The following is a 24,190-nucleotide window of genomic DNA, read 5'->3' as shown; positions in this document are numbered from 1 at the left end:
TCTAGTCCTTTTAAGATGATGAATTTCTCAATATATCCATTTATTTCTTCTACGACTTACTAATAAATATACACATACATACATAATTACATACATATATATATCTATATGTACATATAAAATTCGTAATAAATGCATCTAATTGTTCTTCGAGCGTAGTCCTTGGCTCATCAGCGGGCTAACATCCTTGGGCTCACGTCCACGTGTCTCGGGCAGATAGCGCCAGGTGAGCACCAGGCAAAAGATGCAGACACACATGCAGGGCATGAAAGCAAATGAGCCCCAGACAGTCTGCAGCAGAGGGAAGCACATGCCAATGAGAAAGTTGCCCGTCCAGGAGAAGAGGCTGCCCATGGACATGGCCACTGGACGCGGCGCATCCTCCAGCAACTCCGAGCCTATGAAGTAAGCAATCGGTCCCAGTCCCAGCTGAAAGCCCAGGATGAAACTTAAGATGAAAGCGATGCTCACATAGGTCAGAGCACTGGCCTCCGATTTGAGCAGAAAGTACAACGATAAGGACATGCCGGCCAATGACAGGCTGCACAGGATACAGGAGCAGAACATAAGCGGTCGACGGTTAAATTTGCGCAGGAGCACCGGTCCAAGCAGCGAGCAAGCGAGATTGAAGCCACCCATGCCCAGATTAAGCCAAGTGGCCGAGTCGGACGTGAAGCCAGCATTGGTGAGTATGGATAGCGAATAGAAGAAGATCTGTAAAGATGCATGCATGCAAATAACAGTGCATTAGTCGAGAGTGCTCGAATATGAGATACCATGTGTGAATATGAGATACCACGAAAAAAAAGAAGAAAAGAAGGTTAGAAAATTATAAAAATAAAATCTGTGAATCGCTAGCTCTTATAGCAATGGAGATTTCAAATACAGATGGGCATTCAGACGGAACTCATTTCAAATAAAGGTAATTTTCCAATGTAATACTTACAGCATTGATGCCGCTTAGCTGCTGAGTGGCTTGAAAAGTGCAAACCAGCAGCAATGGCAGGAAGAGCTCCTTGTTCCGGAGCACTTGACAAATGGTGCTAGGTTTGCTCTCCATGTTCAGCGCTTGCTCCAGATCGTTGAGTTCCTGCTGCACACCGGCCTGCCTGCCGCGCAGTTGACGCAATGCACGAGCACTGCTCGCCGCATTACCTTTGACCAGAAAGAGCCAGCGCGGACTCTCCGGATAGCACATGAGGGGCAGCATGCAGAGGAGCACCAGCAGCGCATAAAAGCTCAGGGCATACGGCCAGTTCTCGTCGGTGCCCAGCAGCTGGGGTAAGCTGACAATTTGGGCGAGCAGGATGCCAGCAGTGACGCCAATGCAGGTGAAGACGCCAACGCTGCCACTCAAGCGGACCGGTGCCAGCTCCAGCAAATACATCGGATGGGCAGTAAATATCAAAGCGGCAGCAATGCCACCAAAGAAACGAGCGCACATCAGCATCTCCAGAGATTTGGCTGCACGACACCAGGTGAATAGCAGGCCACAAAGCAATAGAATCACACTGCTAATCATCAGGGTGCCCTTGCTACAAGAATTAATAGGAACAAAATATTATCTTCAGATTTACAACCAATTTAAAATATTTGAGGCAAAAATTGTATTTGCTCACCGCCCATATTTGTTGGTGCAGCAGGCGCTGATGCAGGAGCCGCAAATGCCGCCAATCAGAAAGATGGACACAATGCATGTCCACAACAGATTCAACTGGTTCTCGTCGCTATTGGTGTCATACTCACCCGACAGCACTTCGTCACACCAGCTGCGTATGATCTCGGCGGGTGCATTGAGAACACCAATAAAATAACCCACTGGCACCGTGGTGCCCACTGTGGTTGTCACACATATGAGCAGCAGCAGCCAAGTCCAGCCCTCGCCCTCATCATTCACGTGCTGCAAATGGGCAAATATGCAATAGTGATTTACATATGCAAAACAAATGATTTAAAACACAAACTGAGAGTGGATAACCGCCTCTTAAATCGTATATACCATAATATCAGCCATATTCCGTAACTGATTCTTCCGACTGCCTTGTATGTCTATCGATCGATGCTTGTCAGTCCACACGCCTTTACTCCAAATATCAAATTGTCGAGTTGTCTTAGCAGCGACAACGCGTCAAAGTTGCGACAATGCTTTTTAATACCCTGCACCCATTGTAAGCTGGCGAATGCAAGCATACCCAACTTGTTGAATGAGCGAAATGAAACACTATTATTACATTTGTTTTTATTATTTTACTCTTTTACGATAAATGACATTTTAAGCAATGTTCTATGCGATTCTCAGGATTTATACTCTTTGGTTTTCTCATTCACTCTTTCTATTGGGAGAAAGGGTGGAACTTTCAGCCGCTCCATTTTCATCACTCTCTATCTCTCTCTTAATTGCTCACTCCCCAATTATCTCTCTCTCTCTCTCTCTTAATTGCTGTATACCTTATTATCGCCTTCTATCACATATCTACTCTTAATATCGAACGCTTGCTCATATTCTCTTCTTTATCACTCTCTCCTACTTATTCGTTGTCTCTCTTCTTTTAGCTTTTCATCTCTCAGTCTTCTATTTCCATCCTCTATCTCTCTTAACTGCGATGTTTTCCTCTCTTTCTCTCTCTTAACTACTATCTCTCTCTCTCTTAACTACTATCTCTCTCTCTCTCTCTCTCTTAACTGGTATCTCTCCCTCTCTCGCTTAACTGGTATCTCCCCTCTCTTAACTGCTATCTCTCCCTCTCTCTCTTAACTGCCATATCTCTCTTTCTCTTAACTCCTATCTCTCTCTCTCTCTTAACTGCTATCTCTCTCTCTCGCTTAACTGCTATCTCTCTCCCTCCGTCTGAACTGCTATTTATATATATTCCTGTCTCTCTTCTTCATTGAATCGCTATATTGTTCGTTCTCATTCTCTCATTTGCTTACTCTCTAGCTTTAGTGTTCGATCCATCTCTTTGACTTTTCGTCTCTCTCCCTCTCTTAATTGGTTCTCTCATATTTAATCGCATCCTCCTTTGCGTACTATGTGTCTATTCCTCTCTGTCACATAATTATTCCGCGTCTCCCTCATTTCATTACACTTTCTTTCTCTCTAAGCCTTGCTTTCTTTCGAAATCGCTCTCTCCTGATTTTTCGTTCTCTTATTGGTATATCTCTATTTCACTCACTCATTGGCAGTCTTTTCTCTTTATCTCTGTCTTTATGGAATACAAGTAATGCTTACAGATTCTGGTTGATTTGTAATTGGTAATATTAAAATATATCTCATATTTCTCTCTCTCTCTCTCCCTCTCTATCTAAAATTCTCCCACACGCCTAAATTCAACCCTGAGTACAGGGAATCTGCTGGTCGAGTACTGTTTCTCTCATTCCCGTTGATTTTTTTATCATTGGCTTGTGACAGTGTTTTATGGCACTGCCTTATCATTGCCGAATTGACAAGCTAGCAGCACAATACTTGTCCGCTCTCTTTCTCTATCTCTCTCTCTGTGGCAAGCCAGCGTGGGAAAAGTGTTTTGATTTGCTTTTGTGTTTTATTCGCAATTATTAGTACATTCAATTATGATAACAGATTGCATTTGGAAGTCTGCGTTTTCATTAGGCTATGAATCATGAGATGCGAGTATTTAAGCCATTAGGTAAGCACCTATTAATTGAACTAGTTGAAGGCTCGCTAACGCAATAAATGTAATTAGCAAAGTAACTACAGTCTATTTTCTCAAGGCAATTAACTTGAACTTGTGCTGCGATAAGAGTTCCCAACACCTTACACAAAAGTGGTACCAGCCCATACAGGGTGACTTATTTGAAAACTAGATCTTAAACTACAATTAGTTGTACATTACAATTTGTTTGATTGAGCTTATTGTCGTGACAGGCACTTTGTTCTGCATAATCACCAACTATATATAGAGTAAATACAATATTGTTTAATATGAACATTTCGCTTAATGCTAACCTAATAATTAACTAATTACAACTATATTTTCCGTTTCCTATTTGACCTTGGAGCGAAAACCCTTCGAGACCAGTGGCGCCACTTCGGAGGGATCGCGCCCAAACGTTTCCGGGAGATAGAATTTCGTTAGCAGGAAGAGCAGCACACAGGTAATCGAGAAGGGTAGGAAGACGAAGGCGCCCCAAACGTTCTGCAAACTGGGAAAGGCCATGCCAATTATGAAATTGCATACCCAAGACGATAGACTGCCCATCGACATGGCCACCGGGCGTGGCGCCACCTCAAACAGTTCTGTAAATCAAGAGGCGGAAACAGTTTAGTTTACAATAACTATTTTTAGCACACGTATGTAACCAATCCCATAGAGTGCTGCAACTGCAACATTACCTGAACCAATGAAGTAGGGAATGGGACCGAGGCCAAACTGATAGAAGAATAAATAGCCCATAATACAAACAATGCATGCCCAAGGAAACCAGCTAACAGATTCCTGAAAAAATAAATAACAAATAAAAATCAGATGAGAATGATAAAGTCGGATTGCGATTATTCTGAAACCAGCGCTAGAGAGGAAACTTTTTGATTGAATGATCTTACAATGTAGTTCAAAACAAAAGCAATGCTGAACAGAAAGATGGCACAGATTGCGCTGGATAGCATCATGAGACTGCGACGCTTGCAGGTGGCCATCAGCAATGGACCCAGCAGGGAGACGCTCAAATTTAGGCAGCCAGCACCCAAATTTGCCCATTGTGCGTTAGTTTCAGAGAAGCCGGCCTTTGTGAATATAGATACCGAGTAGTAAAATATCTGCAAGCGAGACACAATTAGCAAGTGATTGATTTGATTACATATATATATATATATATATATATCAATACTTACCGCATTGATGCCCGACAATTGTTGGCCGCCCTGGAAGCAGCAGACAATGATGAGCGGCATCAGGAAGCGTGAATCGCGTAGGACATCTGAAAAGCTGCTGCTTTGCATATCATCATTCGCTTCTGTCTCCATTATAGCAATTTCATGATCGATCAGCTTGTTGGCATCCGAGCCACGCAATCGCAACAGCACCGCTCGAGCCGCCGCCGGATCGCTCTTCATCACATAGAGAAACTTGGGACTCTCCGGGAACAGATACGAGGGCAAATAGCACACAACAATGAACAATATGTAAGCACTCAGAGCATAATGCCACAGCTCAGCAGTGCCAAAGATGTCGGCGAGACTGAACACCTGACCAACAACAACGCCACCGGTGACGCCAACGCCACAGAAGACGCCCAAGGTGCCACGCTGTGCAGGTGGCGCCAACTCCGCCAGATACATGGGCAGCGTGGCTGTGACCAGACCCGAGGCCAGACCCACTATCAGGCGACCCAGCAGAAGCATCTCCACAGACTGGGCTGCCCGGCAGAAGATGAAGAGCACAGTGCCAATAGCGAATAGCGCGGCGCAGATAAACAGGCAGGTCTTCCTATTGGAGAAGGATAGTCAGTCAATTGTATTAACTAAATTAAGAGCACAAGTACGGATTTATATTCCCGCAGATATATTAGAAAAACGAATTTCGAAATCTAATTTTTTCCATTGAAGAACTTGAAACTAAGCAATCTAATTTAAGGGAACCACTCCTAAGCATTTTTTCATACGAAAATCTTAAAAGCCCTATAAACTATTTTGTAATCAATAAATTTGGAGTGCTACCAAGAATATAGAGTCCGTTTTAATCTGAGTCATTAATGCTGAAGCAGTTATGGTATTTCTTTTTTCAAAAAACCCCTATTTTTTATACAGTTATTTTCTAATCGCTTTTGCGATAATAGTCTCCATAGAGAGCCTAAGCAATTTACGCTCATTTTAAATATGCATTATTTAAATGACATAGACCCTGAAACTCAACAAAAAACAGCTATCAGCACCTAGCTAAAAATTAAATTAATCGCTCTTGGAAGCAGATAAGCTGCGATTAGGGCACGCATAAATAAAATGTCATTAATAAATTCGCACTTGAAGATTAGCTAGCAAAACGAACCTGCCATATTTATTTGCAAGACCAGCGCCACCTAGCGATCCAATAGCGCCGCCAACGAGAAAAATCGAAACTACCGACGACCAGAGTATGTCTAAGCCGCTCGTGCTCAATGTGCTGCCATATTTGTCATGTACCGTTTGATTGCACCACACCTTCATCAGCTGTAATAGTAAAAACAAATGATTTTATTAGAAATCTTAAGAATCGATTCTCAGGGATAGACTCACTTCAGAAGGTGCATTGATGACACCTATGCAGTAGCCGGCGGGCACTGCAGAGCCCAGTGTTGTGGCAAAGGCAGCCATCAGCAGCAGTTTGCTCCATGGCGGTTTCTAAAAGTGTTGATAAGATTTATCTGTATTTAATATGCATATATTTGATATATAACTAAAGTGCTGGAGAAATGCAGAAAGTAAAACGTCAAAAGTAACCGAAATATATTTAAAGAATTTGATTAATTTTGATTGTTTTGCGACATTGGATGGGTTTTTATATATTTATTTGCTTATTTAGATTTATTGTCAGTAATTAAGTGACCCTTGATATAAGTTGATGGAACGGCGAACTCGATGATTTATTTTTGGCGATGCTCTATTATCAGTCGCATATATTTTTAGTAGAGAATCGTTTGAGAATGACAACTGCTATGTTATTGAATTTAATTAGATTAATGTCGAAATGTAGCTTTTGCGCTTTAGCAGTCAGCCAAAAAGGGGACAACTGATAAGAAAATCCGCAGCATATCTAACTGATAATTCAATGTGCACAATGCCAAATTCGTCAAGCACGCAAAGAAAAAAATTTACTTATACAAATGTAAATAGTTCAACAAATATATATAAATAAATACTCTCAAAATAAATATATGCTTGAATTTACATACATTTTCTCTGTTTGGGAGAGCTTATAAGCGCAAAAGCGCTTAAAATTCTGAATGAGTAAATATATACACAGTGCGTAGACAAAGTCTTTCACTTGGGACAAAGTTGATGATTTTAGTATGATTTTATAATTTTCTTTGGTTATATTTTAAAAGGTGTAAACTCACATTATTTTATAACTTTAGAAAAGCATTAACGTTCTTTGGTTTAAATATACAAACACTTTCAGCACATACTGTATATACTAGGTATGTGTTTGTAGTTGTATTTATAATGCATATATCATGCGTTTGCTTTGGTATAGCTTTAATGTAAGGCGTAGCAAAGTTCAACCGAATGTAATATATATATAAATGAAATAATATTTATCTCAATGCATGACTAAAGATATTTAAGTGAGCTTTTAAACTCATTATTATAATATTTACATTTGTAAATACAAAGAATTCTTAGTAAGAGCGACAATAGAATAATACATATATATATATTCCTATAGATTATGTATCCAACGATCAAAAAGAGGAGTGAGAAAAAAGTGCAGTCTTAAAAGTTGAATACGAGTAGTCAGTAGTGGGTCAACGATCTTCAGTTGTACACAAAGCTTTTTGTGTGTTACAGTAAGGGATAGGCGAAAATAGAAAGAGAGCAGAGAACAGAGTGCAGAATGCAAAAGAAAAGATACAGTGAAATGTGCAACACCTTTTGCCCCTACTCACCTGATTTATTTCTGTTTGTTGTGGCGCACTTTCGACCTTAAATAGCGGATTCAAATGTTCCGACTCGGTGTCATTAGTGACGGGCATATTTATAGACTCACGCTTTAATTTCTTTTAACAAATCAAATTGCACCTCAAATGAGAGCGCTTTGAACACGTGTGCGCTTTTTTTTTATACAATTAACTGTTTTATGACACTTTCTATGCAGCCGGCATCTGCATTTACTTGTTAGTGTTGTATAACAACATACATACATTACCACTTATGCACGAATCGAACATTAAATATACATATAAAACCGCAATACGTAATTTGTTTAACAAATTTATTGACAATATGGCAAGTAAACAATCAAAAAAACGCAACCAAAGCCAGCAGCGCCGCTCGCCACCTGTCTGCGACTAATGTGTAAAGTTTTGGTAGCATGCGACATCTAAGAGCTTTTATTTACCAAGAACAATAGCAACGTCGGCAGAGTCAGCAACAAAAGCTCTTAACATTTGTAGCAACACTCTGCAAAGCTTCAAAAGCGTACACCCGCGTTGAAAATCGAAAAACCGATTACTTCGATAACTACTAATTACACTTTTTGCTACAGTCTGTCAACTCTAGTTGCAGTCAGCTGTTTTGGTTCTTTTTGTTGACGTTGTAGCGGTGTTCGTTGTCCAGTAAATTATATAGATTAATTAATAACATTAATAACATTTATTAATAATTAACTAATAATTCGATTTTCAGATAACAATGACGCTGGCCTACGATTCCGTGTTATCCACAACGGCGGTAATCAGCACAGTATTTCAATTTTTGTCGGGCACGTAAGTGACAAAAACAAATGATATATCTTGAAAAGATATGTGCCAATTATTACTAATGATAAAACCCATAATTATGTAGCGTGATATGCCGCAAATACATACAAAAGAAGAGCACAGGTGACTCGTCTGGCGTGCCATTTATATGCGGCTTCTTATCGTGAGTACTGCAAACCAGCCCACAAAAATATGACAATTTGTCGACGTAGTCAAGAAATGTTCTCTTCTGTTTACGTCTTATTGTAGATAAAATAACACATCGAGTTATTCTCTCTTTTTGTTTACACAGCTGTAGTTTTTGGCTGCGATATGGCGTGCTCACCAACGAGCAGAGCATTGTGATGGTCAATATGATTGGGTCCACATTATTTCTGGTCTACACCCTGATCTACTACGTATTCACCATTAATAAACGCACCTATGTTAAGCAATTTGCCGTTGTACTATTTGTCCTAATCGCAGTTATTGTTTACACAAACCGATTGCAAGATGATCCTGCCGAAATGATACATATTACGGGTGAGTGGCCAAAAATAGTAATTTTTTTTAGCATAAGTTATAAATATGGTTTTTTTTTTGCAGGCATCGTTTGCTGCATTGTTACCGTATGCTTCTTTGCCGCACCGCTCACGTCCCTGGTGCATGTGATCCGTGCTAAGAACTCGGAGAGTTTACCGCTGCCCCTGATTGCCACATCGTTTTTCGTCAGCCTGCAGTGGCTTATCTATGGCATTTTAATATCAGATTCATTTATACAGGTGACACTATTCCCAGAGCCACTTTTTATTAGCCGTATTAATTATTCATAAATGTCCCATTTAGATACCCAATTTTCTTGGTTGCCTACTGTCCCTGATGCAATTGGGCCTTTTTGTTTTGTATCCGCCACGCAGTTATTCCGGTCAAGGCTACAAGCTACTAGAACAGGCTGTGCCCTTTTAAGTAATTATACCAACCTAGTATGTATTTGTGTATGTATTGGATGTATTTGTATGTACTTATATTGCGCATTTTGCAATCGATATTTAAGCATGTTTCACTACAGGTATATATATTTTGATATAAGGTAAAATGGCAAAAAAAAAAAAAAAAAACATGCCTCTTTGCTTAGTTATCATACATTTTGTAGCATATATAGTATGTAATATATTGATAAAACTGATGCTTATACTCAATGGTCTTTTCATAAATACTACTTACAAATTTATGCTCATTTTCGGCAACCATCGGAATGTATCGACAACAACAAAGAAACACTCACAGGACCGACACTTTAGCACGATTAGTGCGATTGCGTGATGGAAACAAACTAAACTAAAAGTATCAGATTTGGGCTGTTACTGAAGTACGGGTTGCACGCTTTATGTCGTATCGATACGACCTGATATGCTGATAATAAACACTTATTTCATGTGTGATTGGGATTGAACTTGCATTGGTAATTCAAATAATTGGCTTGAACAAGCTAATATAGCGCTTATCACAAGGGTACAAATACCTTGGTTTATCTTTACTGTGCTCAACATCGCAAATTGAAATTATTTATTGATAAGATTTGAATGGTTTTACATATTTGATTACGCTGAAGGGTCAACATCATGTCTTATTTATTATTATTATTATTATTGATTTGCCAACTTGAAATAATCTCACGAGTGCGTTAATATATATATTTTTTGCTTGCATTTAAATGTTCGATAGCTTGGCGCCACAATCGATATTGTGTTGACGATAACTGAAATTAAATGAATCACTGCGAACTAATCGATAACAGTTTGGTACTTGATATCAACAAATTTCTATCGCACTTCGTCATACATCTGAGCTCATTTTCGCATTTGTATATATTTTTCGGAAATATAAAAGAACAAAGAAATACAAACAGATATCGCAATGCAGGACCAAAGCCCCGAGCTGTATGAGGAGGTGAAACTATTTCGCAATGCACGCGAACGTGAGAAATACGACAACATGGCCGATTTGTATGCGATCATAAACACAATACAGCAGCTGGAGAAGGCGTACATTCGGGACTGCATCACACCACAGGAATATACAGCGGCCTGCTCCAAGCATCTGGTGCAATACAAGATTGCATTCAAGCAGGTGCAATGCGATGAGTTTCCCACGGTTGACACATTCGTCAAGAAATTTCGCCTCGACTGTCCAGCAGCATTGGAACGCATCCGCGAGGATCGACCGATTACGATACGCGATGACAAGGGAAACACCTCGAAGTGCATTGCTGAGATTGTCTCATTGTTCATTACCATTATGGATAAGTTACGACTGCAGATTAACACAATGGATGCACTGCAGCCAGATGTTAAGGACTTGGATGATAATATGAATCGCTTGTCGCTGATACCAGAGGATTTCGATGCCAAGCAAAAGGTGGAAAAATGGCTGGGTACACTAAACGAAATGCAGGCATCGGATGAACTGACCGAGGCACAGGTCCGTCAGTTCCTCTTCGATCTGGAGTCGGCCTATGCCGATTTCAATAAGCTACTCCATAGCCAGTAGTTGTTGTTATAATACAAATCCATATATAGTCTGTAAATGTCGGAATAAAAATAAAGATCAAATCAATGAAAACAATCGAAATCGATTTATAGTTTTTGCATTTGTTTGGATTTAATCGTATCTTTTTTATCTTCTTTTCTTGTATTTAATTTAAATATTAAGGTTATAATTATACAATACACATAAGTTTAAACCGATTACAATAATTAATTTGTTGTTTGTTTGTTGTTGTGTGTTTTCTCATTCACGTTACGTTTTTTGTTTTGTTTTGTTTTATTTTTGTTTTTTGTATACTTTTTCATCTTACGCTTATAAATCTGTTAAATCGTTTTACGCCTTTAATATTTAATAATTGTTATCTTTTATCTTTGTAAATTATTTGTATGCAATGTGAAAAATGGTACTTGGTATAGTTTATATGCAAATGTTGGCTGTATGTTTGTTTATGTTTCTTTTCTGTTTTGGTTTCAGTGTATATGCGAGTGTGTGTGTGTGTGTGTTAATGTGGGATGTTGTGTGTATATATGTGTTGTGGTGTGTGTGTGAGGGCTATGTATACTTTATAAAGTTGCAAAGATCTGCACATGCGATACGTTCTATGTATATTGTTTTCTTTCTTGCTTTCTTTCTTGTGGTTGTTGTAGATAGAGATGGAGATGAAGGAGAGGAGGAAGAGGAGAAGGCGGCGGCGGCGGCGCCTTTTACGGTGCGTTTGTAGTAAAAACGTTTTTCTTATTAAGTAATATATGATCTGTCATCCTCATATAATAGATAATCATCATCAGCAACATCCAATGAATGCTTCTTCTCGCTTATTGGACATTCTTCAGATTTTGTATGCGGCTGTTGTTGCTCCTTTGCAAGCATTAGTAACTGATTTGTTGCAGTTGTTGTGGTCGCTTTAGTTGTTGTTGCTGTTGATATTATTGTGGTCGTAGTATCTGCTATAGGCAACGAAGTTCTCTGACTGATATTACTATTATAAATGTGAATGGATGTTGCTGCTGTTGCTGTTGTTGTTGCTGCTGCTGCTGTTGTTGTTGTTGTATTGGTGCATAGGGTATATAATTCGCGTGATCGGCCGGCGCTCTGCTGTAGCGTTATCTGCAGTGGCCGCCAATTGGTCTTCTCCGGAAGCTAGTTCTGTCCGGTCCAGTACGAGGTTGGGTAACTCGGTTTGCCGGCCGACTTTGACTGGCTGCTCGACTGTTGGCGCTGTCCAGCACTGTTCGAGTCCTGCAAAATGGGAATCACAGCAAATATGGTTAAGAAAAAACAACAAGAACAAACAACAAATCTGTCAAAATATATACATTCGCTTTATATACATACAGATATATATATATATATATATATATATATTTAGTATATATATATATTTATATAAGGGTTAGCAGTATAAACAATTTATATATATACATATATACATACATATATGTATAGTTATTGATGTGAATGTATTTGAATGGACACTGCTGTGTGATATGCATGAATAATGTTTCGTTTAACCCTTCACTTGTCTTTTTTTTTTTTTGTATTTTCTCTTTTCTCATATTAGCAACAATTTGTCAAAATGATGATACAGGAATATTATATATATACACATATATTGTATATATATATATAGATAATAGATTATGAGTTATTGCTTTTATTGGGTGTGTGTGTGCAGGTGCGTGCGTGAAATGTGTTAGTTTTTTGTTTCTTTTTTTTTATATACAAAACATATACAGAAGAACATTGACAATTACCAAAACAAAATAGAAAACGATTAGGAGTTTTATTTATTTGTTTTTTTTTTTTTGTCTTATTCACTTGATACAACAACAAAAGGAAACTTACCCGGCGGGATGAGCTATGAATCCTGCCGTCCATCTAATGTTGTCCCATAAAAAAATCAAAGGAAATTATAAAGAAAAAAGTCAAACAATCGAACAATTTCATGCATATCACAATTTTATAATTTCTTTCTTTCTTTTTGTCTTTTGCTAGGAGCAGAAACCCGTTTAAAGTCAAACTAGTGAGAGCATAGAGCAAAAATAATTGATTCTAGCAATGAAATTTGTTAGCTACGATTGCAAAAGCTGCCAATTAATTTGTGATTATAGAATTAAGCATGTTAAACGAGTCTACTAAACCAAAGCCAAAGCCAGAGATGTGCTATTCTTAAATTTGATGGGTGAGTCCTAATTTGTGTAATAATTGAATATCTTAAATCGAATTGCGATTTTTTAGCCGTTTTGCTTCAATCGTTGAGATATGTTTGCGATGGTTCTGTGATTTTTATTGTCAGTTGAATGCTTTTTTTTAGTATAGCAAAATGTGGAGCCAATCTTTTATGGATGTGCCAAGTGAATAAAATAAGGAATGAATCAATGTCGTTAAAAGGATGTTGTTTTATTGGGTGAAAAAATGGAATGATTAAACAATAACAGCAACAATCACAACACAAAAAGAAAAAGGAAAACAAAACTAAAAAGTCAGAAAACAAGAAAGAAAAAGCAGTTGTGGGAAAACTTGCAAATTTTGAAGGTACGAGGAGAGACATGCATTAAAGTGAGTTCGTGACAGTTAATAAACAATAAATATACAAAAGTTTTTCGAAATATATATATATATATATATATATATATATATATATATATATATATATCCGTAGTTAATGTGTGCGTGTGTGATGCGTGTAAAGGATTGTTGTTAATTTTGGTAAAATGTTGCTAAATCATAAATGCTGACAAAATTTGATCAAATTTTAGTTTTTTTTTTTTTTTTGGTTTGTTTGTTCATTCAATCGGCAAAAAAGGAGAAGCCACTATGAGCATCTTGAATATATTGGTTATTATTGTGACCCCACACTGCATATTCGTTATGTTGATCATGATGCTGGACATGATGCCAACCTTGCTCATTTTCAGATGCAGCCACTTGAAGGTTGCTGCTGTTGTTGTTGGGGAGATGGTCTTGATTTCGCAGTAACTGCTGCTCATTCAAATTGTACTCTACCTGATGGATGGGCTGATGTATCATGTTGTGATGTCCGGCAGTTGGCATCGGCAGATACATGCCATACGGTTGGGCAGAGGTGCCGCCAGCTGTCTGTGTATTCGCCATGTTGAACGGTGGCGGTGTGCCCGAGTGGAAACTCTGCTTCTCGTACGACTGCACAATTGAAAAGAATTATTATTATTAATATAATATATTGTGTATACATTATTTATAGCAGTCGCGATTGCTACGCACATTGACCTTGTTTAGCGCCACATGATTCTTGCCATACATGGATGAGGTCAGATCGGAGCCGGTGCCCGCTTGCGGCTGATTGGAAACCGCTTGCGTTTTGCTCTGTTGATTCACGCTGGACGAGTAGCCGCCCTTGCTATAATCCTGAGTTGTTTGCGAGAGCGTTTCATAGGTGCTCGAACCATAGCCAGTGCCATACGATGGCTTTGGAAACTGGCCACCGGATGCGGTATTTGCCGCCGGTATTTGTGGCTGCAACACATAAATATTAATATTGTTTCGAGTTTTATAATCGTCGAGTTCTGTCTGAACTGCTGATGCTTACTGGATAGATGGCTGGTGTGCCATATTGGAAACCGCCGGGCATTACGTTGCCACCATAGAAATAAGCATAAGGAACATTCAGCATGGGCGCACTGGAGCCAGCTTGTTGCGACATTGTGGTCGACACCTGTGAAAAATTTGTAAAATAAGTTAAACAAATTGTTGATTAATTTCTACAGATTGCCGATTAAAAATGTCGACATTTCAAAAAATATATTTAATATTTTTCTACTTTTTTTTTCGACACAAAACTTCTTATTTATTATTTACGACTTATTTTTTACGACTCGAATAAAATAGTAATCAGCTGAAAATTTTAGCTGAGAAGCGCATCTGTAAAATACAGCAACGAACACTCCTCTGCTAATTTTTTCTACTCAAATTTCATAGGTATTTAAATTGTTTACATTCCTCAACCAGTTACGCATTAAACTGGAATTATTTTCGTTACATTAAGCGCACTTATAAAACTCACCATCGAACAGTTTTCTACCTAAACTTTTTAGGATTTTATATTGGTTATTTATCTTAGACATTTACTACACCCGCATTACAAACAGAGCTCGAATATTGACATATTTCAAGTCGAATTAAATCAGTTTAAAATTGGAGTTACATAGTGCATACATAAAACACACTATCGAACATATTTCTACTCATTTTGTACACCCAAACTTTATGGTAGTTTATATTGCTTTCTTTCATTAACCATTAACACTCACATTATAATAAACAAGCTCGCGTTACTTATGCCAGTTAAAAGTATAAGCAGCTTAAAAATTCCTGCTTTGGTCTAACCATTTACACTTACATTACTAACAGGACTGGAATTATTGTCGGTGCGCGCAAAGCGTCCATCAGTCATTGTTGAGTATGCCACTGAGCCCAGATTGTCGCGGCCAGCATTCAAGCTGGGTGACGTGTAGTTCAGATCATAATAGCCTTGCTGCAAGTCAAAAGAATATACATTAGCCAACGAAAAGATTCCAAAGAACATTGGTCAATGCGTAATTGTTATGCGAGATAAGCTGCGATAATGAAATGGTTATGGAGTTAAGGCGTTACAGCGTTGCCAGCGCATCTCGAAAAAGTTCTCAGCACAAACTTGCCGGCGGCGACTGGCAATGCTGTGTGCGAAACAGAAATTATAAAAAAAAAAAAAACAAATAAAAAAAAATTATAATACACAATTATATAATGTTAACGGTGCCATAGAACAAATGAAAGAAAGAAAAAACAAACAAATTGGTTAGCATATTATAATGACAATGATTGTAATAATGATAATGATGATGTTGTTGATGATGATTTATAATGAGCGTGGAGTGGAGAGGATGCGTTGGAAATAGTTAAATCTCAGGTTCCCTTCACAGAAGCGAATCGAAATTGAAATATTTCTTTGTATGTTAATGAGCGTAAGAATTTTTAAATGCCAATTTTAGATATTGTTTATGATGATTTGTCTCTTTTCTTTACTTGTTTTGATTTAGTTTTTGTTTTTTTTTTTTGTCAACAAATTTCAAATAGAAAAAATAATTAGATGCAAGGATTGGATTGGAAGCGGAATTGATTTGGTAGCCAAAATATTTTGTTTATTATGATTTGATTTGTGGTTTACAAGAACAATCAAGTGCAATGTGTATAAGGAATTTTCTCGATCGATAATATTTACAAATAGTGGCGAACACAAACACATGCACACACATACACACACGGACACGCGCACATACAGGCAGATGACACAGGCACCGACACACAGACAAAAGGGGGTCAAAGGGAAAAACGTGCAATGCACTGTGAGAAAACAGTTAGGAGAATACAGCTGCAACAGCTGAATGCGTTAAGCATTACATTATATTAAATATATATTGATAAATTGATATATGTACATATGCATGTATTGCAATCGATTTGCATTGATAAATATGAGAGTAGATGGAATTTTAGATATGTGTTTTTTGTTGTTGTTGTTTTCGAGTTTTGTACAAAATTTGAGTTTGATTTAAATGGTTGCATTGAATTGTTGTTGGATGTTGTTGTTTGGTATTTATTTTTGTTGTATTTATTTTGCATTTTGCATTTTCTCCATGAACTCACCACATGTGGCACTCGCTGTTGCATCATTTGTAATTCCTCGTAGGAATAAACTTGTTGCTGATAGTATGGCACCCCAGCCTGAATATATTGACTAACCATTTGGATGTTGGTGGGCACCAAGCCGCTGCTGCCACCGCCGCCGCTGCCACCACCACTACCAGCACCACCAGCACCAGTTGAGCTGCTGCCGACGCCTGCGCCGCCGGCGCTGCTCGCTGTAGCGCCGCTGCTGCTGACGCTGCCTCCGCCGCCGCCACCGCCGTTGCCACCACTGCCGCTGCTGTTACTGCTGCTGCTGTTCTTGTTGGTCAGCGAGGCCAGCACCGCTGCGGTGCCGGCAGCCGTTTGTGCAACGGCCGCCACAGAGCCGGCATTATTGTTGCCACCACCGCCGCCGCCGCCGACGACGCTAGACGCACTGACGCCGCCGCTACTTACGCCCGCCTGGCTGCTAACTGCTGCCACATTGCTGCTGCTGTTGCTGTTGCCACCAGCCGTTACGCTGCTGGCCGAACTGCTGCCGCTCACATTGTTGTTGGCTACAATCAAAGCAAAGAGAAGAACAGTTAACAAAATCGATTGAAAATTCATTTGATGCGGGGCTGCTCAATTGTGGCACTCACAATTAGAAACGACCGCTTGATTATTAGCACCTGTTGTTGCACCGCTTCCCGCGCCCGTTGCACCGTTCCCAGTGCTTGCACTGCTGCTGTTCACGCCGCTGCTCGTGGAAACATATCATGATGATCATGTGAAGAAAAATAAGCATAGAGCAGTTGACAAATGAATTTAGTTGGGGAATACAAATTTGGCTAAACATGTTTCAGATTAGTTGTTTGCGTCTTTCAAGCGAGGTGTGTTTCTCTTGTTTTGGGGGATAGTTATGGAGGAGGGGGGCCAAGAAACAAACATCTCACCTGTCGTAGTGGGCTGCAGCGCCGGCTGCAGCAGCATCTTTAAGCTTGGCGCTAGCACTAAAGTTATACTGCGAGGACGAATTGCTTGCGCTGCCAGCAAACCTGAGAAGCCGGCAAAGGGAAAAATCGAACAAAACGAAACGAAACGGGAAGGAAACGTATATAAATATATATATATATATATATATGTTAGTACATATGGAATGCAAGCAATTTTGTTGTGTTTATAAAGAGTAGAGTCTCAACTGCTGACTTGATTAGTCAGATTTATAATAGAAACATTATGTTGTGTTGATCTGAAAAACTTCTGACTGTAGCGTAGAGACTCAACTGCTGACTATTCAGATTACAATAGTTGATAATCTACAATATTCTATTTTTGTGCTATATTTAAGAATAGATAAGTTGAATAAGACTGATATCTTAGTTCACTTTCGTAGCTACCAACTTTACCATATGCCCAAGTAGCTGATATCCTTGATCATTAAAAGTGTTACATTTCATTCATATACAAAACAAATACTTTATCTATTCATAAGCGTAAAGGTCTTAGATATTCAAAACGCAAACCGATCATGAGAAAATTTCTACAGATGAGCCTTCACATATGGCTCTATATATACATTATCGATTAGAAACATGTCTCATTTAAATTTGGATTTGTATTGCTATCGGAAACGAATGTAGCGATTAACCATAAAATAAAATTAATTTAAATGCACATTGCTCAATCGGATAGATGTTAATAGATTACTTTACTTAATGTAAATATGACCTGAATATGTATATATATTTATACAAGGTTAACTGTTCTTTTTTCTCTAATATACTCTTCAGTTAAACAACAACAGAACTTTCTGCTTGAACGCAATCAACTCAACATGCAATGCTAATTTTCTGTTAGTATAATAACTATTCAGGCACGTAAATATTATTGTGGTTGATTGGATGGATATGGAATGGGGAATGGATGGGAGGAGATGGAGAGTTGGAGAGAGAGAGAGAGTGAGTGAGATAAGGCGCATTTCTGTTTACGTACCCGCTGCTGTTGGAGAGACCAGTGTTGCCATAGACACTCTGGCTGGACTGGTAAGCACTTTGTGGTGTCGAATAACCCGATGTGAGATAGGCGGAGCTCGCATTCGCGCTGTTATTGCATTTGTGTGTGCGTTTTAGTTGTGGAATATTTGTATAAAAGAACGAGCAAAGGGATTCAGTGGAGTTAAGAGAGAACGTAACAAAAAAAAAAAAAACATAAACAAAATTAAATATTAGTGTTGCATTATCTTGCTATACAGTAGTCGCTCCAAAAGCACCTTCAACAATTATCATTTTACAGTCTTCTTACTAAAATTGTGCTATTATAGAAATCTCCTATATTTAAATATAATAATTAAAGATCTACCACAATTTAAAATCTCTTGCATTCTGTTTTAAAAACGTTGAAAGTGTTTTGTAATCTAAAATCTATCTAGCTATAAAAGTGGTTTATAATAATAATTAAAATTCGATTCTCTTCTGCTTTTAAATTTCTATTGTATTCTCAATGCACAGAGTATTTCTGAAAAGCTTTCAAAGTGGTTTACAATTTCCAAGTTATTCCTTATCTGTCAGCTGTAAGTGTAGTCTGTAGAAATCAAATTCTAAATATTCAGTTGATGTCATTTGAAATAGAATCTAAGATATTTTCCAGCTGGCATCAGCTGTACAATTCAAGTGTTTTACATGGCCAGCGATCACTGTAGCAACTAGAGTTAAGTTATTATGGATTTATAGAAAAAACAAAAACAAAAGCAAGCTGAGGATTACACTTTGTATGTGTGTGTGTAGGTGTTTCTGTGTGTGTGGGTGTGCATGTGAGTTTGCATACCTGGAGCTATTTTGGCCGCCACTGCCACTGATCGGAATGTTTTGTGTTGCCGCACCGCTGCCTGCAACGCTGCCCCCCGCCGCATTCTGTGAATTGCCAGCCGCCTGCTGCTGCTGCTGCTGATAGGAGTTGACAACAGCGTTGGGCTGATAGCTGGCATAGCTCGACGGCTGATAGCTGTTGCCCACCACCGACGACTGAACATTGGCATAGCTGGAGCTGTTGTAGCCACCCGGCACAGACGCTGACGTTTGATAGCCACTGTTTGCCTTGCTGGCGGCGCTGCTCTGATACGCATTCTGATAGGGCGTGGCACCATTATTACCGCTGCCCGCCTGCTGTCCATATGGATCATTCTTGGTCAATTGGTCCAGCGCATTGGCGCTCTGTTGTTGCTGCTGCTGCTGCTGTTGTTGCTGCTGCTGTTGCGCCGTCGAGCGTTGCGCGGCATAGCCGGCTGCACTTAACGCATCACCCTGTAACTGTGCGTGAATTTAAATGAGATTTGCTGGCAATGCTGGAATGGGATTCACTACTCACGATTTGCGCATTCTGTAGGCCCGCTGAGAGCGCCGCCTGTTGCTGCTGCTGCGCCTTGGTCTGATAGTCATCCTGCTGCTGCTGCTGCTGTTGACCATCGATGGTGGCCGCATTGAATTTCTCGGGCAGCGCATCGAAGCTGTCGTCGTTGCCAAAGTCCATGGCACCAAATTGCACATCCAAATAGCCAATGTTATTCAGCGCATTATCGCCGGGCATTTCCACAGCGCTCGCCGGTATCTTCGATGGCGGTGGCAGCTTGACCCTTGCCCTCCTCACCTGTGGCTGCTGCGACTGTTCGCCGCCGCTGCTGCTGTTCGGTGTGTCCACAACAACACTCGAACCAGGCGCCGAGGCAAACACATTCGCATATGTGCCACGCGGCGTGTATGCCGCCGATGCTACGCCCTGACTCTGGCTGCCATAGACGCCGACCATCGATGATGGTTGGCCAGCTCCTGCTGCCGCTGCGGCTGTCGGACTGGCGCCCTGTGACGTCAGCGAGTTGAAATACTGAGATTGTTCAGCTGATAATGTGGCTGATGGCTTCAGTGGCGTCTGCTGCTGCTGTTGCTGCTGCTGCTGAAGATGCTTGACCTGCTGCACCAGGTTGGCTGCCACCGAGAATGTATCGGTGGCGCCAGTAACAACGGAAGCATTGGCGGATACATAGGGTGAGGAGGAGTTGAGCGCAACGCTGCTCGGCGTGCTCACCACCGATTGCAGCTGTGGCGGCGGATTACTCACAGCAGCACTGTACTGCATCATCGGCGTTGTGCCTGATACTGTGCCGATACTCGCCGCTGCCGCAGGCGTTGGCGCCGCACTGCCACTGCTGCTGTCCTCGAGCGACGCACCCAGATGAGATCCTCCCTGTGCCACAACATGATGATGCTGCTCCAGACCCGGTGGCGCCGATAGCTCACCGCCAACCGTGACCGACGATGCACCGCCAACGCCGCTGACAACACTCGCCGCCGTCTGCGTGCTGAGGTTGCTCGTGGTGAACACTTTGCTGTCCTTCAGCGAGCCCTCGTACTCCTCATTGTTCCAATCGCCCCAGGCATCGTCGTGGGCCTGCTGCTGTTGCTGTTTTTCCGCATTCTGCGCTATGGTGTTGTCCCACAGTTCTACCTCGTGGTGATCGTCGCTGTTCGCATTGTTCCGCATTCCACCAAAGCCCCGCTCGCCGCGCGCTCCGCCACTGCGTCCACCCATGCGACCACCGCCGCGTCCCGGACGTGACATGAAGCCACCGCCTCGCCCACCGCCGCCGTCTCGTCCGCCGCCGTCCCTACCAATGCCGCCACGATCGCCGCCGAGTCCGCCTCGGCCGCCGTTGCGCTGTCCGCGATAGTTGTCATTGGCGCGATCCTCATTACGATCGCCGCCACGAGATTCGCGCATGTTGCGATCATTCTCACGGGCCTCTCTGCCGCGCCCTGCAACGAAGAAATTTATAAAAATGTATATATGAAATATAAATTAGAATTATGCATAATGCATGCTTTTAAATCTCAACTAACTAATGTTATCAACTAAAGTTATAATTTAAGATGCTAATTCCTCTAGATGGATCGACTAGAAAGGGGCTTTCCAGGATGCCTAACCTCCTCCAGGCAAATGCCACGCTGGAACAAAATAAGTGCTCGGAAGATTTCTATTCTTCACAGCTTCTGCAGTAATAATTATAGGGCGCTTAGAGTCTATTGGCATGAATGGCGACTAGGCCAATCGCCTACCAATAGGTCGTATTAACTTTTTTTTATTAAAAAAATCAAATAATGGAAAAGTTTAAGTATTTTTATCTTCTTCAAATATGTAATTTTGGATACTATGATCACTTAAAGATCATGCCTTCTAATTCTACACAAAAATAATTGTACAGTCGTAGCCTAATTAAGCCGTCTATCCTAATCGAACCTTTGTTTAGACAAATTTTCCAATATCTAAGGTGCTAGAGAAACATAAGATATGCATTTAAGTTGAAACTCGTTCGGTTTTCAACATCTAACCTAATCTATGCTTTGCTTACACAAATTCTTCTAATCATGTTAAGATTATTTTGACAATATCAATTTGATGATGATTATAAATGTTAAGCGCACTGCAATAATAAAAATAGGTGTACATGGGAAGACTTACAGCCGCGACTGTCGGTGCCGCCGCGTCCACCACGATTGGCGCTGCGATTGCGCGACTTTTCGCGCCTGTCCGCATTTGCGTTGCCATCTGCCCAGTCGCCATCGCCGCCGGCGCCATCGGCAACGCTATTTGCAGCCTTATTCTTCCGTTTTTTCTCGTACTTGGCAAAGGCGCCCTAACAAGATTAAATAAGGGGATTAGTTTAAATTCGTGTAGATCAATTTGCGGCGAACGCACCTGTGGCAGAATCTCGATCAAGAAATTGGCAGCTGCCTGCAGATCATAGTCGCACTCGTTCAACGCACAGCAGACTTCCTCCTCGGAACGTTGGGTCATTGTTAGCAATAGGTTGACCTTTTCTTTGATCTGCGGATCCTCTGTGGTGCTGCTATTGGTTATCTGGGCGATGCGCAACTGTTCCGTGGTGGCCTTCGGTTGTGCCTTCTCTGGTTTCTCTGTCTTGATCGCATCGGTTTTCTTGTGCACCGTTGCGGCATGTGTGTTGCCACCGGCATCGCTGTTGCTGTTGCCACCGCCACCACCACTGCCACCGCCGCCAATATGAGCGGAATTTGACTTTTTCTGAGTGCGACTGCCGCCGCCGCCGCCTCCGCCTCCGCCCCCCGAACGAGTTTGTTGTGTGCTCATCTCTATGTACACTGTATATACAAATTAGCTGCAAGCAAAAAGATTGAAAGAGCCCGGAATTTTAAAATTTGACTTTGATTTGGATAAATATATTATACAAATAATATAAAAAAAAGCCAAAAGCACTTAACAACTAAGCTGGAAGTCTTAGTAAACAACAAGTAACAAAAGGCAATGCCTGCTGCCTATAAAACAAAGTTATTTGAAAAGCAAGTTTTTGTTTTTGCGATCATACAAAATTCATTTTTTATATTTCCACTGTTTTGCTGCTTAAAAAAACTAACAAGTGTCATATGCGCATAGGAGAAAGGGCAAACTAAAGAATAAAGAGAAGAGGAACTTAGTAAGAGAGATGGGGAGGTAGGCAGACGAAGAAGCATCAGGTCAAAATGGCAACAACACAACACAACAACAACAAATGCTAACTGGCCAGCTGAGTTCAATGTACATTTAATCAAAGAGAATGGAATAATGAAAGAACGTGAACAAACATGACACACACACACACACACACACGCACACATACACTCACGCACAAAGATGGCACACGCACTCATGTACAAAGTGGAACGCAGCATTAAACAGCGTGCGAGCGAGAGAGTGAGAATAACAAAACCGAAATGCAGACGAACGGAAGGATATAAGCGAACAACAAAAGCAAAAGCAATAATAGTAACGCCATCAAGGCGGGTGTGTATTCGCAAACAGGTAATAGTGGGTGTGTTGGGGTGGGGTGGGGAGGGGAGGGTAACGGAACGTGATCGACGTCTGCCAATGTGACTAACGTCCAGAGGGGGGTAATATTCAGGCAGGGGACAGGGACAAAGTTTGTCTGTCGATCATCCCTATGTGTCGTATGTTCTTCAGCGGTTCGCCTCATATCAGCCATAACATTGAGCAATGAATAACATTCCCGTCACATTGCTCATTGCACACATACAGACACGAAAACACACACAAAGCTTTGTCATACGCTCATTATTGCCAAGCCAGCAGCTGCCGCCCTCGCCGCAACGGCATTTTATGGAAACACATTTTTTTATAGCAACTTAACAACTCCAAAACACTAAGTTTATATCAAATGCACTTTATGCGTTTATATTTAATGCACTTGCACTTGACGAGAAAAATACCTTAGTTGCGGTATGTGTGAATTGTGCACAGCTTTTGCATACACAAAAAATTGATTTATAATTTCTTTGACTGTTCGCTTCGGTTTTCTACTCTCTGCTTTGAGTTCGGTTTTCGTCAAAAAAAACTACAATATTGGCGTCTCATTCACTCTGCCGCCACTGCGTTTCAAACGCGTTCAGCGTTGCCAGCTGCGAGCGTTGCCGTGCTGCGCTGAGTCGATGGAATGCTCTTAATAAGTCATTTGCAATTCATACAGACAATATTTAAAATCACACGCACTTTAAGTTTGTGATTTTATTGATATACCATATAAGCGCAATAAAAATAAACTATC

General features: G+C 40.6%; 5 protein-coding genes across 11 annotated transcripts; 2 read left to right on the top strand and 3 right to left on the bottom strand.

The window, feature by feature from the left end:
* Positions 1-87: 87 nt before the first annotated feature.
* On the bottom strand, positions 88-9,694 carry LOC6559613 (solute carrier family 2, facilitated glucose transporter member 7). 2 transcript variants are annotated; one of them, XM_032734416.2, is made up of 4 exons: positions 9,616-9,694; positions 1,620-1,900; positions 947-1,535; positions 88-714 (listed from the first exon to the last, which is right to left on the bottom strand). In XM_032734416.2, exons 1-4 carry the CDS (start codon positions 9,640-9,642, stop codon positions 139-141), a joined length of 1,473 nt encoding a protein of 490 aa, XP_032590307.1. In that variant the 5' UTR covers positions 9,643-9,694; the 3' UTR covers positions 88-138. The 2 variants fall into 2 exon arrangements, with proteins under 2 accessions (XP_032590307.1, XP_001987401.1); XM_001987365.3 differs by lacking the exon at positions 9,616-9,694 and adding an exon at positions 2,000-2,146 and having other exon boundaries at positions 89-714.
* Positions 3,695-9,657, bottom strand: LOC6560337 (solute carrier family 2, facilitated glucose transporter member 1). 2 transcript variants are annotated; one of them, XM_032734414.1, is made up of 7 exons: positions 9,616-9,657; positions 6,230-6,334; positions 6,003-6,163; positions 4,850-5,444; positions 4,562-4,774; positions 4,352-4,454; positions 3,695-4,255 (listed from the first exon to the last, which is right to left on the bottom strand). In XM_032734414.1, the coding sequence occupies exons 1-7, from the start codon at positions 9,640-9,642 to the stop codon at positions 4,002-4,004; spliced, it is 1,458 nt and encodes a 485-aa protein (XP_032590305.1). In that variant the 5' UTR covers positions 9,643-9,657; the 3' UTR covers positions 3,695-4,001. The 2 variants fall into 2 exon arrangements, with proteins under 2 accessions (XP_032590305.1, XP_001987400.1); XM_001987364.2 differs by lacking the exon at positions 9,616-9,657 and adding an exon at positions 7,600-8,003.
* Positions 8,215-9,585, top strand: LOC6560336 (sugar transporter SWEET1). Its single transcript, XM_001987363.2, has 6 exons — positions 8,215-8,268; positions 8,339-8,418; positions 8,498-8,575; positions 8,705-8,934; positions 8,998-9,173; positions 9,238-9,585. Exons 2-6 carry the CDS (start codon positions 8,345-8,347, stop codon positions 9,355-9,357), a joined length of 678 nt encoding a protein of 225 aa, XP_001987399.1. The 5' UTR covers positions 8,215-8,268; positions 8,339-8,344; the 3' UTR covers positions 9,358-9,585.
* A 485-nt stretch (positions 9,695-10,179) lies between the features above and the next one.
* On the top strand, positions 10,180-11,022 carry LOC6560335 (vacuolar protein sorting-associated protein 28 homolog). The gene has a single exon (XM_001987362.2). The coding sequence runs from the start codon at positions 10,309-10,311 to the stop codon at positions 10,939-10,941; it is 633 nt and encodes a 210-aa protein (XP_001987398.1). The 5' UTR covers positions 10,180-10,308; the 3' UTR covers positions 10,942-11,022.
* A 10-nt stretch (positions 11,023-11,032) lies between these two features.
* Positions 11,033-22,737, bottom strand: LOC6560279 (protein lingerer). 5 transcript variants are annotated; one of them, XM_032735267.2, is made up of 14 exons: positions 22,312-22,737; positions 22,075-22,249; positions 19,930-21,371; positions 19,390-19,871; positions 18,559-18,666; positions 17,520-17,621; positions 17,226-17,323; positions 16,603-17,141; positions 15,317-15,451; positions 14,507-14,632; positions 14,182-14,433; positions 13,945-14,100; positions 12,784-12,816; positions 11,033-12,177 (listed from the first exon to the last, which is right to left on the bottom strand). In XM_032735267.2, exons 1-14 carry the CDS (start codon positions 22,720-22,722, stop codon positions 12,079-12,081), a joined length of 4,158 nt encoding a protein of 1,385 aa, XP_032591158.1. In that variant the 5' UTR covers positions 22,723-22,737; the 3' UTR covers positions 11,033-12,078. The 5 variants fall into 5 exon arrangements, with proteins under 5 accessions (XP_032591158.1, XP_032591160.1, XP_032591162.1 ...); XM_032735268.2 differs by having other exon boundaries at positions 11,439-12,177; positions 14,188-14,433; XM_032735269.2 differs by lacking the exon at positions 12,784-12,816 and having other exon boundaries at positions 11,188-12,177.
* Positions 22,738-24,190: the final 1,453 nt, after the last annotated feature.

This window comes from Drosophila grimshawi, unplaced genomic scaffold (genome assembly GCF_018153295.1).
Source record: "Drosophila grimshawi isolate 15287-2541.00 unplaced genomic scaffold, ASM1815329v1 contig_1369, whole genome shotgun sequence".
NCBI classification, from domain to species: domain Eukaryota; kingdom Metazoa; phylum Arthropoda; class Insecta; order Diptera; family Drosophilidae; genus Drosophila; species Drosophila grimshawi.
The sequence above is the reverse complement of the archived record's forward strand: the minus strand, read 5'-3'. Positions and strand labels throughout refer to the sequence as shown.

Bases quoted from the DNA above. Each gene is read 5' to 3' on its own strand.
- LOC6559613 (XM_032734416.2), bottom strand. From the start codon at position 9,642: ATGGTTGCCGAAAATGAGCATAAATTT. The intron at 1,901-9,615 runs GTAAGTAGTATT...GCCCATTTGCAG, and splicing joins CCGAAAATGAGCATAAATTT to CACGTGAATGATGAGGGCGA. The intron at 1,536-1,619 runs GTGAGCAAATAC...TAATTCTTGTAG, and splicing joins TGCACCAACAAATATGGGCG to CAAGGGCACCCTGATGATTA.
- LOC6560335 (XM_001987362.2), top strand. From the start codon at position 10,309: ATGCAGGACCAAAGCCCCGAGCTGTATGAGGAGGTGAAACTATTTCGC.
- LOC6560336 (XM_001987363.2), top strand. From the start codon at position 8,345: ATGACGCTGGCCTACGATTCCGTGTTATCCACAACGGCGGTAATCAGC. The intron at 8,935-8,997 runs GTGAGTGGCCAA...TTTTTTTTGCAG, and splicing joins CGAAATGATACATATTACGG to GCATCGTTTGCTGCATTGTT. The intron at 9,174-9,237 runs GTGACACTATTC...TGTCCCATTTAG, and splicing joins TATCAGATTCATTTATACAG to ATACCCAATTTTCTTGGTTG.
- LOC6560279 (XM_032735267.2), bottom strand. From the start codon at position 22,722: ATGAGCACACAACAAACTCGTTCGGGGGGCGGAGGCGGAGGCGGCGGC. The intron at 17,324-17,519 runs GTGAGATGTTTG...TTCCACGAGCAG, and splicing joins GCTGCAGCCCACTACGACAG to CGGCGTGAACAGCAGCAGTG. The intron at 17,142-17,225 runs GTGAGTGCCACA...CTTTGATTGTAG, and splicing joins TCAAGCGGTCGTTTCTAATT to CCAACAACAATGTGAGCGGC.
- LOC6560337 (XM_001987364.2), bottom strand. From the start codon at position 7,686: ATGCCCGTCACTAATGACACCGAGTCGGAACATTTGAATCCGCTATTT. The intron at 4,455-4,561 runs GTAAGATCATTC...TTATTTTTTCAG, and splicing joins CTTTTGTTTTGAACTACATT to GAATCTGTTAGCTGGTTTCC. The intron at 4,256-4,351 runs GTAATGTTGCAG...CTTGATTTACAG, and splicing joins TCCCTACTTCATTGGTTCAG to AACTGTTTGAGGTGGCGCCA.